This window comes from Halichoeres trimaculatus, unplaced genomic scaffold (assembly GCF_033239565.1).
Source record: "Halichoeres trimaculatus isolate MK-OKI-2021-1 unplaced genomic scaffold, fHalTri1.1 fHalTri1_scaffold_9, whole genome shotgun sequence".
NCBI lineage: Eukaryota > Metazoa > Chordata > Actinopteri > Labriformes > Labridae > Halichoeres > Halichoeres trimaculatus.
In genome coordinates, this window is record NW_027437188.1 from 30,820,148 (window position 1) to 30,834,115 (window position 13,968).

The 13,968-nt window shown below is 38.4% G+C and overlaps 1 protein-coding gene across 2 annotated transcripts in view; it reads right to left on the reverse strand.

The window, feature by feature from the left end:
* arhgap42b (Rho GTPase activating protein 42b) overlaps positions 1-13,968 on the reverse strand; it is a 92,396-nt gene that overhangs the window by 12,711 nt on the left and 65,717 nt on the right. Inside the window, exons 5-12 of one of the 2 annotated variants that reach the window (XM_074680071.1) lie at positions 11,305-11,406; positions 10,983-11,093; positions 9,550-9,654; positions 6,773-6,902; positions 6,321-6,421; positions 3,881-3,990; positions 3,300-3,356; positions 156-234 (exon numbers count right to left, since the gene is read on the reverse strand). In XM_074680071.1, the coding sequence (XP_074536172.1) occupies positions 156-234; positions 3,300-3,356; positions 3,881-3,990; positions 6,321-6,421; positions 6,773-6,902; positions 9,550-9,654; positions 10,983-11,093; positions 11,305-11,406 (795 nt within the window). The remainder of the gene's footprint in view (positions 1-155; positions 235-3,299; positions 3,357-3,880; positions 3,991-6,320; positions 6,422-6,772; positions 6,903-9,549; positions 9,655-10,982; positions 11,094-11,304; positions 11,407-13,968) is intronic. The other variant, XM_074680072.1, reaches the window with a different exon arrangement.

Here is a 13,968-nt window from a genome sequence, read left to right on the forward strand (position 1 = left end):
AGCCTGAATCCACCAGAGGAGGGTGCCAGTGAACAAATATTCAGCCTTGTGTTGTTTTCTTGTCAAACAGTCAAGTAAAAATCCTCCTGGCCAAACAGCAGCCAGCAGAAGAAAAAAAATGAATATTTCAAAGACAAACAGGCAAAGTTCCTCACCGGCTCCTTGCCATCCATAGCCTCCAGCCACAATCTCCTGTTAGACTCTGACAGTGCCTGCAGTGTCATAACGCCATGCCTGGAAAGATTTCAGAGAAAAGCTGGTCTCAGTCTGATCTCATTGCCTTGGGGCCCCTGGACAGGCCATGTTTACACTGGCTGATACCACTATAAAAGGACTAGTGTGACTAAAATAGCTCATGTGCAAATGCTTGACTTCAAACTGTGCCTTTGGTTGGCTCTGTGCCTTACATTCCACTCCCAATTAGATGCTACATGTGCTTTAATATTACAGTGAATCAGAGTATCTGCCCCCAACATGCATACACCATCTCATCCGTGTTCAGCACGGCAGATTTTCTGCTTTTCATCTCACTGTGTGCTGCAGCTTGAAAGTCATCTTCTGTTATCTGCAGCATCTGCTCCTGCACCTTCATAATCTCCTGGTAACACCATGTGATGATACGAGTGATCAGAAACAAAACCCACCCAGTGGTGATAGTTAGTGCTAGCATGGAGGAATGTCAACTTGCCTGCTTTGAGCTGGATGAGTGCTAACCAGACAGATTTACTTGCTCGGGTAACTTGCCATGCAGATGGTTTTAGATCTATTTGTGGAGGTTTTTTGTTGTTTCTGCAGTTGTGCATTTTAGCAGAAGGATGGTAGAGGTGGAGGGAGTTGTATTATGAAGTGCATGTCACTTAAGACATTCAATCATGTGGAAAAAACAGAAAGTCTTTTATGTTGGGTCTCAGTTGACAATGTGAAACCTCCACGATTGACTCCAAACTTTACAAAAATGTGGATCATATTATTACTGTTATGCCAGTTGTCTCTATATGTTTACTTTTTTTCACACTGTGGAGCCAAAACCTAAAACAGAAACAACTCCTCAAGTGATTAAATCTACTTTGCGATATTCCTGATTAGGGATTGGTATTGACAAGATTTTATTGATACCATAGCCCTTATCCATTCCATGTATCGATCCAGTTCCCTTATCAAGTCCTGTGTATTTTCTGTGTACAAAAAGAAGGCTTAACAGGTTTTCTGAGCCAACAAGGTTATTTTTAGGTTATAAGTACACAAATATAAAATTAGTCAATAGATCTGGATATTTCTGGACATGATAAATCCAAATAAGTCAAAATTGCCTGTCACTTGATGTCAATGTATTGTTTTGTTATATGTTATTGATTGAAAAAGGTAATACTTTGAGTTTGATTTGCTAGTCTGTCAGCCATGAGCCTGCACGTAACTTTTCTACTACCTTTGTTATCATTTCGTGACTAAGGTTGAAATTCTGTTTTAAAACTGAGGTTATATTGATGTATGCTAACTGCTAGCATATAACTGCAATTTTCCATATATGTTAGCATCGGGCTAGCACTATTTTTTATGTACTCTTTTGGTACATTAAGGGATGTATAACATGTTGAATGCAAAAACTGGGATGGGAAACTGTTGTCTATCTGCTGAGCTAGGATAGCTGGAGCAAAAAGTTGGCATAAAGTCCGGCTGCTCCACTGCTCGATTCTTAACAGGATGCAGTTACTAATAAAGGTGTGAAAAATATTGCTATGGCAACATATTGTCATACTTTGACATGTGACAAGATATCAATATTTCAATTTTTAGTGTTGATATTTTTGTTAAAATAAAAATTCATAATTTAGTGAGCTGGAAATACGATACATCCTCTGCACCTCCACTGCAGTAGATGGCGCCAATGAGCTACTCCACTGTATATCTTCCCCATAAATTGTATAATAAATATAATCTCAAAGGATATTCAAAATATTTTATTCCTAAACTTGATGATGTGGGTTTTGATGCCGTTAACATCAATGTTTTAGCTCTATTCTTAGGTTAGTTTGTTTAAAATCATTTGAAGTTTAATTTTTACAGTGAAGTAGACTGATAAAATAATAAGCATAGACATGTTTTGTGCAATATTTGATTTTTTATGAGTAACATTGGTTTCATTAAGTGAGATTCATCAGTTTCACCAACTGACCACGTCGTTCAACCAATCATTTTTCTGCAACATCAGTTTAATGTCACAGTGGTTTAAGTGACAAACTTGATGCACTTCATGTTTTCAAGTTAACTGGGTAGAATATCACAATATAACACAATATTGTGATATTGTGATATTATTGTGATGTGACCCAAGTATCCTGATGTGTATTGTATCGTGAGGTTCTTGCCAATACTCACCCCTGGTTACCAAAACCCATCCCTTTCTCTGATCATGATACTGATTCTACCTGTTGAAATTTTTAACAGCATCCTTCTTTCTAATAGATTTTCTCCAAATTTCAAAGATGCACATCTCAAAATCTGTGCAAACAGAATCAAATTATTGGCATGGCTGAATACCCCTGAAGTAATTTGTGTGAAACTACCCTTTAAAAGGCTATGAGATGGTTGGCCTGATGCAGGCCCGGCTTTATATGAAACAGCATGTTTATGATAATGAGGATGAATGCACGAGCTTGGAGCTGACTGGAGCTGGGCCCTCATTGTCCTTGTGGCTGGAACAAGCACCTTGGGGCTCTGCTCTTTATGATAAATGAGTTGTCCCGCAAATAAACTGCAGTTATTGTCCAAGCTCAGCAACACTCGGCGAGGGCGAGCAGCGCCGGCCCTGTGCAACAATAATGCACAGTGATGAGCCGAGTCTATATTCTGAAATACACATCACAATAATGAGCTCTCATAAAATGGAACTTAATCATTCCAGCCAGTGTTAATCAGAGAGAAGCCAACCTGAAGGTGTTTGATCTTCGTAGAATACCTTCATCACCTTCATCTATTCCCCAGTGCAACATAAAACACAAATCAGTCAGGAATGATTCCATACAGATAAAGGATTTCAAACTTCAGACGAGAGACAAAATGATTAAGTGAATCTCAGAATAACGTTCATCAGCGTGTTGCTTGAGTAATTGCAGACAAGTTTGAATGATTTGAGAATATATCTGTGTCCTGTTGCCGTATTGACCACAGGATATGTGATTCTGAGAGGTGATAAGGGAGCGACAGTTCATCATGAGGTTTGGATATGAAACTGAGTGAATGAGACGGTTAGCAGCACACATGCAGCACATGCAACTGGCAGCACGGGTCAGTTCACATACCGGACTTTACAGAAAAACTGAAGCGGTCTGAAAAGAGTTCCACGACAGATGTCATTTCTACATCGACATGAACACAGAGAGAAACGGAAGGGGATTCAAAAATAGAGTCAATGGAGATGCTGTGGACATTCAACAAACAAGAGCTTGGGGAAGGGAGAGGGCTGGAGGAACATGCAGGACACAGACAGAGCTGAAAACATCCAAAACTGAAAAACAGGCAGTCAGAAACAGCTCTCACTACGCTGAGTACAACACGATAATCTGGGTTAATTACCAGCATCAGTTTGGTTCAATAAAACACAAAGTGCATAAGAAATAACCTTCTGGAGTGTGCCTGATCCGTCTTTAAATATGAGTTCTGTTTAACTATTGTGCTTCCTAAATAACTGAACACTACCTCCATGAAAGTGAACTGTAATTTAATGTAAACTTCTCTGCAATAACTTCTCTGTATGACTCACACTTTCATCTAATATACCCTTGTTTCCTACAGGTTTCACGTTTTGTGACCATATGTTTTCAGTCTATGTAAGTAAAAAGACATTCAAAAGAACAGTAAGATGATTCACACAGTCACAGACCTCTCCACCACTTCGATATCGAAACAGAAACGTTTGTCAATGGAGTCTGTTTTCCTCCGGATGCAGGACTTGAGCTTGAACATCTCTGCTGGGTTCACAACAAGCCCATTCTAAAAAACCAAGCACACACAACACAGATAAATACATATCAAAGAATATGATAGAAAATGTTTGTATCTGTGATTATTCCCTTGGCTTTTTTTTTTTTTACAAAAGTGTGAAAATAATAATGTGCCATATTGTTACGCAGGGATTGTGCAGGTTTCAAGCAAGTCCGATTTAAGACTTTTAAAGACTTTTTAATGCCACCTTGAATTAAATTTAAGGCCTAAAATGCTGTAAATACATGTGGTGGTCTGGAGATTCTGCTGTATTGCAATCCAAACAGACATCATCCAGCCAACCCTCAATAAAATTTGCACTAACCCATAGTCCCAGACTGGCTAGCTAGCATACAGATACTTTAAATCACAGGGATTAAAGCAAAAATAGACTGACAATTGTATTCCTAAAGAAAGAAAGAAAAGAAAAGAAGTTTCTTTTTCTATTGAAGGAATAAAACTGTCATATTTTTCTTTCCCGAACCCATAGATCTAAGCTGACAGATATGACCTACAGTCTAGTGACTTTTATTGCTCTATAGAGTAACAGAAGCAACAGCTGTTCTATATAAAACTCTGAATAAGTTAAAGCATAAAAAAGTCAATAAAGTTAGGAGGTCTGGGGGAATGTCCTCCAGAGTAAAAATCTAGCTATTCTAACTTTAAAATGAAGCCTTTCGGAGCATTTTGAGATAAGATTATGATAAATAAGGACTATATTTTTTATACTAATTAGAACAGTGGAATAAGAAGCCTCCTTTGTTCTTGAAAGCAACCTGAAGTAGTTACAACACAGACAGACCCTTCAATAATTTACTGAAGTTAGAGTTAAAACACATCAGACTTGAGTCTGGACGAACAAATGAAAAAAAAAAATACTTTGCAAAAATGTACCCTTTCTGTAATATTAACTTTATATATATATATATATATAAAACACATTCATGTGTTCTTCATTTTATTGTGATTGCTATTGTTGGAACTAATCCTTTTTACTGCGCTGTAGATTGATACCTTGTGAATTCCCAGGGAATATATTAAAGATATTTGGCAAATACTGTGCTCATTTTACATCACACATCTCAATCGAAGATATCAACAAACAACAAACAAAAAAAACTGGAGGTTTTCTATAAATTTGGTGGACTAAGAGGTATATTTGTATTAAGTACAGAAGGCTTTTTTAACATTTGGACATAACGTTTGCTGTACTGTGTTTGATGACTCTGGTTCTTCTCTCGTAGGCCAGGTAAATAAATTGCACATCAGAGCCCAAAGTAAAAGTGCAGACATGACAGGCAGTGTATGCTGATGCTCGCTACCACAATATAAAAGCCCTGAACACAGAGCGGACTTCATGTAGCAGATAAAAGTTTGCAGTCTACATAGAAAAGAATATATAATATTAACCAGTCCTGCCCCGAAAACTGTAAGACCCCTGAGTAATATATTCAAATCCAGCATATTACATTTTTAATAAACTTGGGACATTGAAGGCCTTAATCTTAGATACATGAATTTAAGGCTTTTTAAGACTTCTCAAGAATGTGCTGAGACCGTGTTATGAAAGCTTCATTTGACTATATATTTTCACCAACATGAAACAGACTTTGCAAAAAACTAAAAATCTTATCAAGTGTTTTTGTCTTATCTTAAGTAAAAATTGTTGTATTACACTTGATATGAGCAACATTCATCTTATCTGTCTGGAAAAATGTCTTGTTTCAAGTTATTCACAGACAAAAACAAGGTCTAAATTGCTTAAAACAAGAAAAAAAAATCTGCCAATGGAACAAGAAAATTTTGCAAGAAAATTTCCTTGGAACTATAATAGTGTCTTAATACAAGTAACTTTTCTCTTGTTTTTTTTTTATTGTTACAAGCAAGGTCTTTAAATAACTTGAAACAAGACATTTTTCTGGATTGGTCAGGTGATTTTTGCTAATTTTAAGAATAAAATGACATTTTATACTGAAAATAAGACAACATCACTTGATAAGATTTCAGTTTTGCAGTGGATCTGCTTGAGTTTCTTGTGCACAAACATAAGAATCCTAACTTCCTCCGTTAAGGTTATTCTCATCCCTTGACTTACCCTTTTTTTGTTATTTGTGGATTTGGTTATCTTTGAACCGTTTTGGTCCGCCTTGAGTTAAACACGCCTTTTGTTTTCTGTGCCCAATTCACAGCTCTGTCATCTCCACTTTTCTCCCTCTTTCCCCCTCTGGGAAGAGAAACTCTGTAAACCTCAAAGGGAATCTTTGTTGCACCCTCACGGATTAAACTTGCTCTGTGTCTCTCAGCTTTTATCATTTGTTTGTGCTGCTAATCTAAACTACCTGTTTCCCTGCTGACTTATTTTCAGTGTTGCTCATGGTGAAGGTCTTGCTGCCTTTCTCGTATGTGCAGTAGTGACGTGTCCAAGTGCACCCCAGAGGACCTAGGACAGGATAAAAAAAGAACAAAATAGCCGTTGAGCCAAAATATTTTTCTCTGAATCCCAGGCTTCTGGAAAGACTTCAGAAAATCAATTTGCAATTAAAGTGTGATAAATCAAAAGTTGTTTATCACTGCTGATAAAATCTACCATTCGGGTATCTCCCCCTTGTTTGAGAGCACATCAAAGTGAATCAGTAAACAGGATGAATTACGAGCTCTGTGTGAGAGAATCTTTTCAGCAGAGGCCTGGGAGAAACTCAAGGCATGTTTATGATGATGGATGTAAAACCATGCATTTAAAAGTGGGGTGGGGGGTCGGGCTGTCTGGCTGGGAGCCGGGCTGAAGACTCACGTTTCTCCTGGACGTACAGGAAGCCTTCCATCGTCCACTGGCCCGGGGGTTTATAGTCCTGATCTGCAGATCTTATCCTCTTCATCAGCTTCTCCACTTCCTGTTTGGTGCTCACAAAGTTGTTCCGTGTCTGCGCAGAAAATGAAAGATTGGATTACAGTTTCATCAGCAGACAGAGACAAGGTTAACTTTTCATGCATCATGGTGTAGCACAAATTGCTGAACATAAACCAAAAAAAATGATAAACAATTCCCTTCCATCCACACCCCACTATGCAAAAACAGCTGAAGAAAACTTTCTAATCAAAAAACAAAACAAAAAAGAAACAGTACTATTTGGTCTCAACTGAGGAAACACTAGAGTTTTTTTTTTTTTTTTTTTTTTTTACATGTATAGCACTTTGTGCTGCATTTCTTTTAATGTATGAAAAGTGCTTTATAAATAAACTTGATTTGATTTGATTTAGAGGTCAAATAAAGTGTTGCAAATTAAAACAGAAATCCAAGATACACAAAACTGTGGAAACAAGACACCGAAACACTAAAAGATAATAAAGCAAAATCAGCTAGCATAAAATACGGATAAAAGTATCATTGATAAACTAAAAATGGAAACTCTTTTTGATAAAATTAAGAGTCAAATTGTAAAAATCAAAATAAAAAACAGTGAATTAATAGATTCACATAAGAAAGAACAAAATAAAGCTCAGTTTCAAGCAAAGGAAAAAACAAACACTGGATAAATGGGTCACTCCACCAAATTGTTGCTATTTGTTTGCTGTAACTCTCAAACAATAAACTTAAATGCTTTTCTGTCTTCAGCTCTAAATCTGATAATACACATACTGAACTATTTGAAATGTGTATTGGCCCAACTTCAGCAACTTTATTTCATTGTTCTCTGGCTTTTAACACACGGTAATTCCTGATTCTATTGACTCTATTTATTGAACTATTTGATTGCTCTTTTTATGCCTTTTAATGGTGTTTTAATTATGTTTTATGATTTAAATTGTTTTTTTTTGTATTTCACATTAAGTGTTTATTTTGTCTTATGTTAGCCATGTATTTTATTTCATTTTATATTTACTTTATTTTAATCATTTAATTTCTCTGTAAAGCACTTTGGTCAACAGTGTCTGTTTTAAAGTGCTTTACAAATAGAGTTGGATTGGATTTGATTGGATATTTTATCATGATCTTAGCCAGAGGTTTGCATTTTTTTCAGCCCTGTTACTAAAGCTCATGGCTACAAGCTTGTAAACTTATTTCAAGCTGATTTTCTGCCACATGTCATGGTAGCTTGGTCCCCTGTGAGTATTATATAAAAACACATTATAAAACTGATCTTAAATCTCAACAATTCAAGTAATTAAAACTCTGAAATGTAGTAATCCCAAAGATCAGCATTATGTCAACTAATATTCACACTAATAGATTAATTAACTAAAGGTATCTACTTGCTTCTGTTACTGAAAACCCAGGGATACGATTTAAATGTGAATTTTACCTATTTTTTTTATAAGACAATACATTTAAATTAAAGTTGGGGAGGGAAGTAAAACAAATATGTAAAAAATATTACATTTCTTGAAGATTTAAATTTGTTATTTGATGGTAAAGCCTAATCTCAGGAAGATGGGACAGGCAACAAATGCTATATTTCAAGTGCTCTAGGTATTTTTAATTAATTTTTAAAATTCTTTTTATTAAATAGGCAATAAGATCACTGTGCAGGATCCTTAACTTGATACAAAATGTATTTTACAATTAATTTTATTGTGCATTTTTACATTTTATTTCCTGGGTTTGCAAATGGAACTGATAAGTTAAATTGCTCACATGTTTCATATGTGGACAGCTTTTAGGGAATATTTGATGAAAGGATAACAACAAAACTAACTAACCGTTTGGAAATACAGATCAGATAGCTGAAATGTAGGACCGATATTTGGTTGTCAATTTTCTTAAAGATTTGAATTTTTTTTTTTTTTGATGGTAAAGTCTAATTTTAGGAAGCAGGGACGGGAACACATGCGTTTTTTCCAGTGTTTTAGGTACTTTAAATTATCTTTTCAAATTATTCTTATCAAATATGCAATCAGATCAGTGTGCAGGATGCTTGACTTAATACAGAAATGTTTTTACAGTTAATCTTATTGTGTCTTTTTACATTATTTTTCCTGGGGATGCAAATGGTACTGATTTGGTTGAATTGCTCAGATGTTTCATACACGAAACTGTCTAACTGTTAAGAAATATAGATCAAGCAGTTGAAATGTAGGACAGATATTTGGCTTCAACCTTTTCTTTTTTAAGTCAGGTCGTTTAATTTCCCCTCACTCACGGGAAGCTGAGACAGCCTCACCTCCTCCTGCTACCATTCCCGCCCCCCGTATCCTCGGACATGTAGTCAGGGTCACGCGGTGGAAGCTGTCGGAGCAGTGATGCTGACATTTTAGGTCAGAAAGAAATTTGGGCCCTCAGGCTACAAGTGGTGAGGCCATGGTGAGTGGAGGAGGGAACACGTCTGCAGCCAGAGTTTCTCTCCCAAATGCTACTCTTTTTTGACACATTACCATTAAATAGCCTGCAGTGACTACTTGCAACACAGCATTCTGAAAATATTGATCCTCTGCGCAGCATAGAATCTCATTCCATCACACAGCTACCCATTTGTGAGAACTGGGCTTGTTATGGCATGGTATGATAAGCTGCAGAATCTGATTACGAGGCTGGATGCCTTTGTGTACAACCCCTGAGGTGTGGAGACTTACGTTCTGTAGGTTGAACTGGAGCTGCTGCTTGTACGGCTCGAATTCATGAGCCAGCTCGTATCCTTCGTGGTAGAATGTAAACAACCCCTGAAGAAAGGCCAGGAGCTGGATTGGAAGAATATTTAACGCTGATTTACTGAGTGAATAAACAACGTAGAGCTTGATTAAAAATCACACCAGAGAGGACACTTTAATGAGAAACATTGCAAGTTTAAATTTCCATTCTGAAAAGCAGATGCTGTAATGACTTTCCTTAAAAACACAATTATCATTTAGCGTCTTTAACACATGGGGAATCCAGTCTGCTGTGATTTATAAAAATTAGCTTCTAAAAGTAAAGAATTTGCTGGAACTCTCAGAGTCACGTCCTGTGAAGATCCACTTCTGGAGTTAAACTATAATTTAATCATAAACACTGCATTGTCAGTGAAAACTTAATTAACATCTTGTTTAACTGGATTCTACTCAGTGAAATAATTGAGTTGCAAACTTGAGGCAAAACTAAGAGTTACCATGTTGATGCGCTGAACTCTGAGCAGGAAAGAAGGCAGAAAAAGAAAGTTTCTGAAAGTGTTAGTCCTCCCAGGCTGACATGTATTGATTTATTCTCCGTATAACAAACAAACATCCTTACAAATTGTTGAAGAAAGCACAGACGTATTGTTGGAAGACAAACTGATCCGATATCCAGTCTACAGAATCCTGAGAACATCTCTTCTTTCAGACCTCAGACATAACCACCGCTCTGATTCTCAACATGAGACCCATGTGTCAAATATTCAAGGATGAGGCATCTTATCTGAGCCCAGATTCATCACAGGCAAGGCTGAGCCCTGTCACTTTCCCCCTCCACTACCTGGCGCCTGGAGGTTTGCATTTCTGGCCTGTGTTCTGGGTGACCTGCCAGAGGAAGTACGCAAATGGAAGCGTGGGCTTTTAAGACAGCCACTTTGCTTCCATCTCACGTTCTCGGGATTTAAACACCAAGAGAATTTAACATTTCCTGCTCACTTCCTCCCTAAAGATGTTAGAATTGACTTGACATATCTGTGATGTTGAGGCTTTTACAAAGACTCGGATTTATGCTTTGTACTCTGTCTTGTTTTTTCTTTGACAACAACCACTTTATCCAGTTTTACCCTCTAAATGGACGGACAATAACACAGAGAGTACGTACAGATGACTAATATGTGGAGTACCTGTGAGAGATGTGCTGAATTATTGTGTCTTTAGTCAGGAAAAGATCCAAGAGACACTTAAAAAGCCACTTCCATTAGCAGTAAGTACAAACATTCTGTGCTATTTCGAGTATGTGCCATTTAAACTCTACTTCAACTCTATACATAGTGAAAAGGCAAAGCAATTACTGCATCTTCAATATGCATTCAGCAATAACTAAGCAGAGAAATATGTTGAGAGGACATTTCTCTTACCGGCTCCACAAACTCAAATTTCTTCTTCTCTTGCACTTCTTGTATCTTAAAAACATACTCAAGGGATGCATCATAGAAGAGTTGTCTCTCCTTATCAATCTGCGTGTCGGCCTAAGGAGGAGCAAACAAAGAAGGGTTAGAGTTTTAAGAGAGGCGGAGGTCAAACGGGGTCATAGCTGTGTGGATGGAGAGTTAATGTTTAGACCAGCACCTGAAAACAGAGCAGTGCACAAACAAAAAAGTTTTGAAGGAATGCTCAGCGGACCATAGAGCAGCTTTATTTAAAGACACGTGGGGGATAAGGAAATTTGTTTTGCCTTACCTCCTGCAGGTACGCTTCCTTCTTTTTGGATGATAAGTTGAGGTGTCTCTCGAGCGTTGAGTAGTATTTCTCTGTTTCCTTATCAAATTTCTTCTTCCCCTCCTAAAATGATCCACAAAACACATGAAAGGCACAAACATTACTAAAAAGTGTGTCAAGCATCTCTGATGTGGGTGTGTGTGATGAGCTGCCACTAGATGGAAGTCTCACTACAGTTTCTCATGGCATCTGGCAAATGCCATCTAAAGTTCCTGTCAGTGGATTATTTCAGGTCATAAAAGTGACACATGACTGATGTAATGTAGTGTAGAGTACGTCTGAATGGTCAACAAAGCCTGTGAATGATCAAAAGGACGGCTCTGAAGTGTGTGCTCTTATCTGCACATTGCCAAGCTGCTGACAGAGGTTCACAGAAAAATACAGAACAGCTTAAATCATCAGCTGCATTATGCATTTGTCACTGTGATGGACAGGACCTGGCTGCTGTCTGCACTTTTCTTCCTTCTAGTTCTCCACCTGCAATGACATGTCAAGCTGTATAGTCACAGAGTGTCCCAAAAGGCTAAAAGGAAGGAACAGGAAATGGGCTTTTCATGCCAGATGCCCATCGATAAAGCATACGGACAAAGCGATCTAACATTTCGCCCCGGAAAGATTGACTCTGCAGAGTTTAATCAAAGTCAGCCTGAGTGGAGAGGAACAGTTCAGGAGACTCCTCTTCGAGTCTGACCTCTACACCAAGCTTTGCCCACTTAATGCCCATCTCGCTATGCAAACATTCATAAAGGGAGGAAGCAGGGACAGAACACAGGGGGGGTGGGGAAAGTGTGAGGAAACGGGCAATGTAACCAGATCCTGCTTGTTTGTTTTCATTCCCATGGCCCTGAAATTTAGCAAGTCTAATCTACTAGCTACTGATATGACCTAGAACAGTGTTCTGCCTCAGCAACCCCCACAGCAGTTAACCACAGTGGAGGAATCCACCACAAGACACTGTAACCCTCCTACATAACCAGAACAAGTACAGCACAAAAATCAATAGACAATTTCATGTAGTAGCATCTTATTTCCATCTTTTCTGTCATGTCTGACCCAGGAATGATCTCTTCAGCAAGAGGGAGGAAAATCAATTGTTTATGTGCCCACAATTCAGAGAAATGATAGAAAAATTAACAGGTGGATAGAAAGATATTCAAATTATAAAAAATGATATTTCGCTGACAGAAATATAAATGACCCTGGAAATCGATTTCTGGTCTGCCATTTGGCTGCTGTTGATGTGACATTATTTTGTGGGCAGGCATGCAACTGTAGCCCCTTGAAAATACTCCCACAAGCCCTGCACAGACATATGCACTCACACTGGAGATCGCATTAAATTAAGGGCTCTACGTTTAGCTTCACCCTGCAGTCACACACACACACACACACACAGGTCTCACACTGCTGACCAAAGCAAGCTCACCGAAAACCCCTGCACAGAAAAACCTCCTCTGCACCTCCAGACCGACTCTTTCACACTTGCACCGAGTCAGGAGTGACTCAGAGCTGCAGGGGCAGAGCCACCCTTGTTAAGTCACCTAAAGTACCTTGCTTTGTTTTGATCCAGGCAGGGCGTGTATAAACCGGTGTGATCGTAATGATACCCTTGAAGAATACCAGGTGTTTGTTGGTTTGCCCATGCGGAAAGCACACTCCCACCCCAGCCCCCCCTCTGGATATGTTTGTGCAATCAGAGAGGAATATGTGCAATTTAAATTGCAAAGACTCTCCAAGAGGAGGGAGAGCAGAGCAGGCAAAAGGCTTTGAAGCCAAACACATGGTGGCAGAGGACATAGATGTGGATAGATATATACCCTGAAGCACACAAGTTTCTGACACAAACTAATGCCAGAGCCCCTGAGTAATCATCTGGCAGGGAATGGATGGAGCCCGAGCACTTCCCAACACTCTGAGGTGCACAAAACACACATGAACCCCCCACTTGGGAGATTTCCTCATCTGATTGCTTTGTTCGCGCTCATGAATAAATCAGATGCAGGAAGAGAATATTCTGATGCTCATTTCTCTGTAGTGGAGTTTCAAACTGGCAAGCCTCAAGTTGCTGTTAAAAGCACTTTAGAGCCAACTCTGGTACAGGTGAGTTTGCTGACTGATAACGCAACAATGCAGTGAGGAGCATGATGAGACAAACTGCAGGCAGGAAAAGTAAAGGTAGGAAGGATATTTGGTTGCTGGTGAATCACAAAATTTGCTAATCTTCTCCATGTTGGCACTACAGACAGACTACAGACCTATGAACCAATCAGAGCAAGCTGTAGGCAGTGTCTTGGTTAGCGATGCACCAATCCAACTTTTCTGGTTCCAATATGATACGTGGGCTTTGAGTATCGACCAATACCAATCTGAAAATAGTGTTGAACTAGAAAATCCTCCACCAAGCATATTGTGATCGTCACGAAACACTTTAGTCCAACTTTAATGTTATACTCCCTTTCAGCAGACTGTCTGCTACAATTTGGTGTTAGTTGCAGGTTTGTACGATAATTTGTTACCTGACAGTGTTGAAAACCATGATGACCCAGTACATATTTCACATTCCGGATCTTAGTATCTAGAATATTGTAAGGATCTGGATCGTACTTTTACATTTGTCAAAAATTA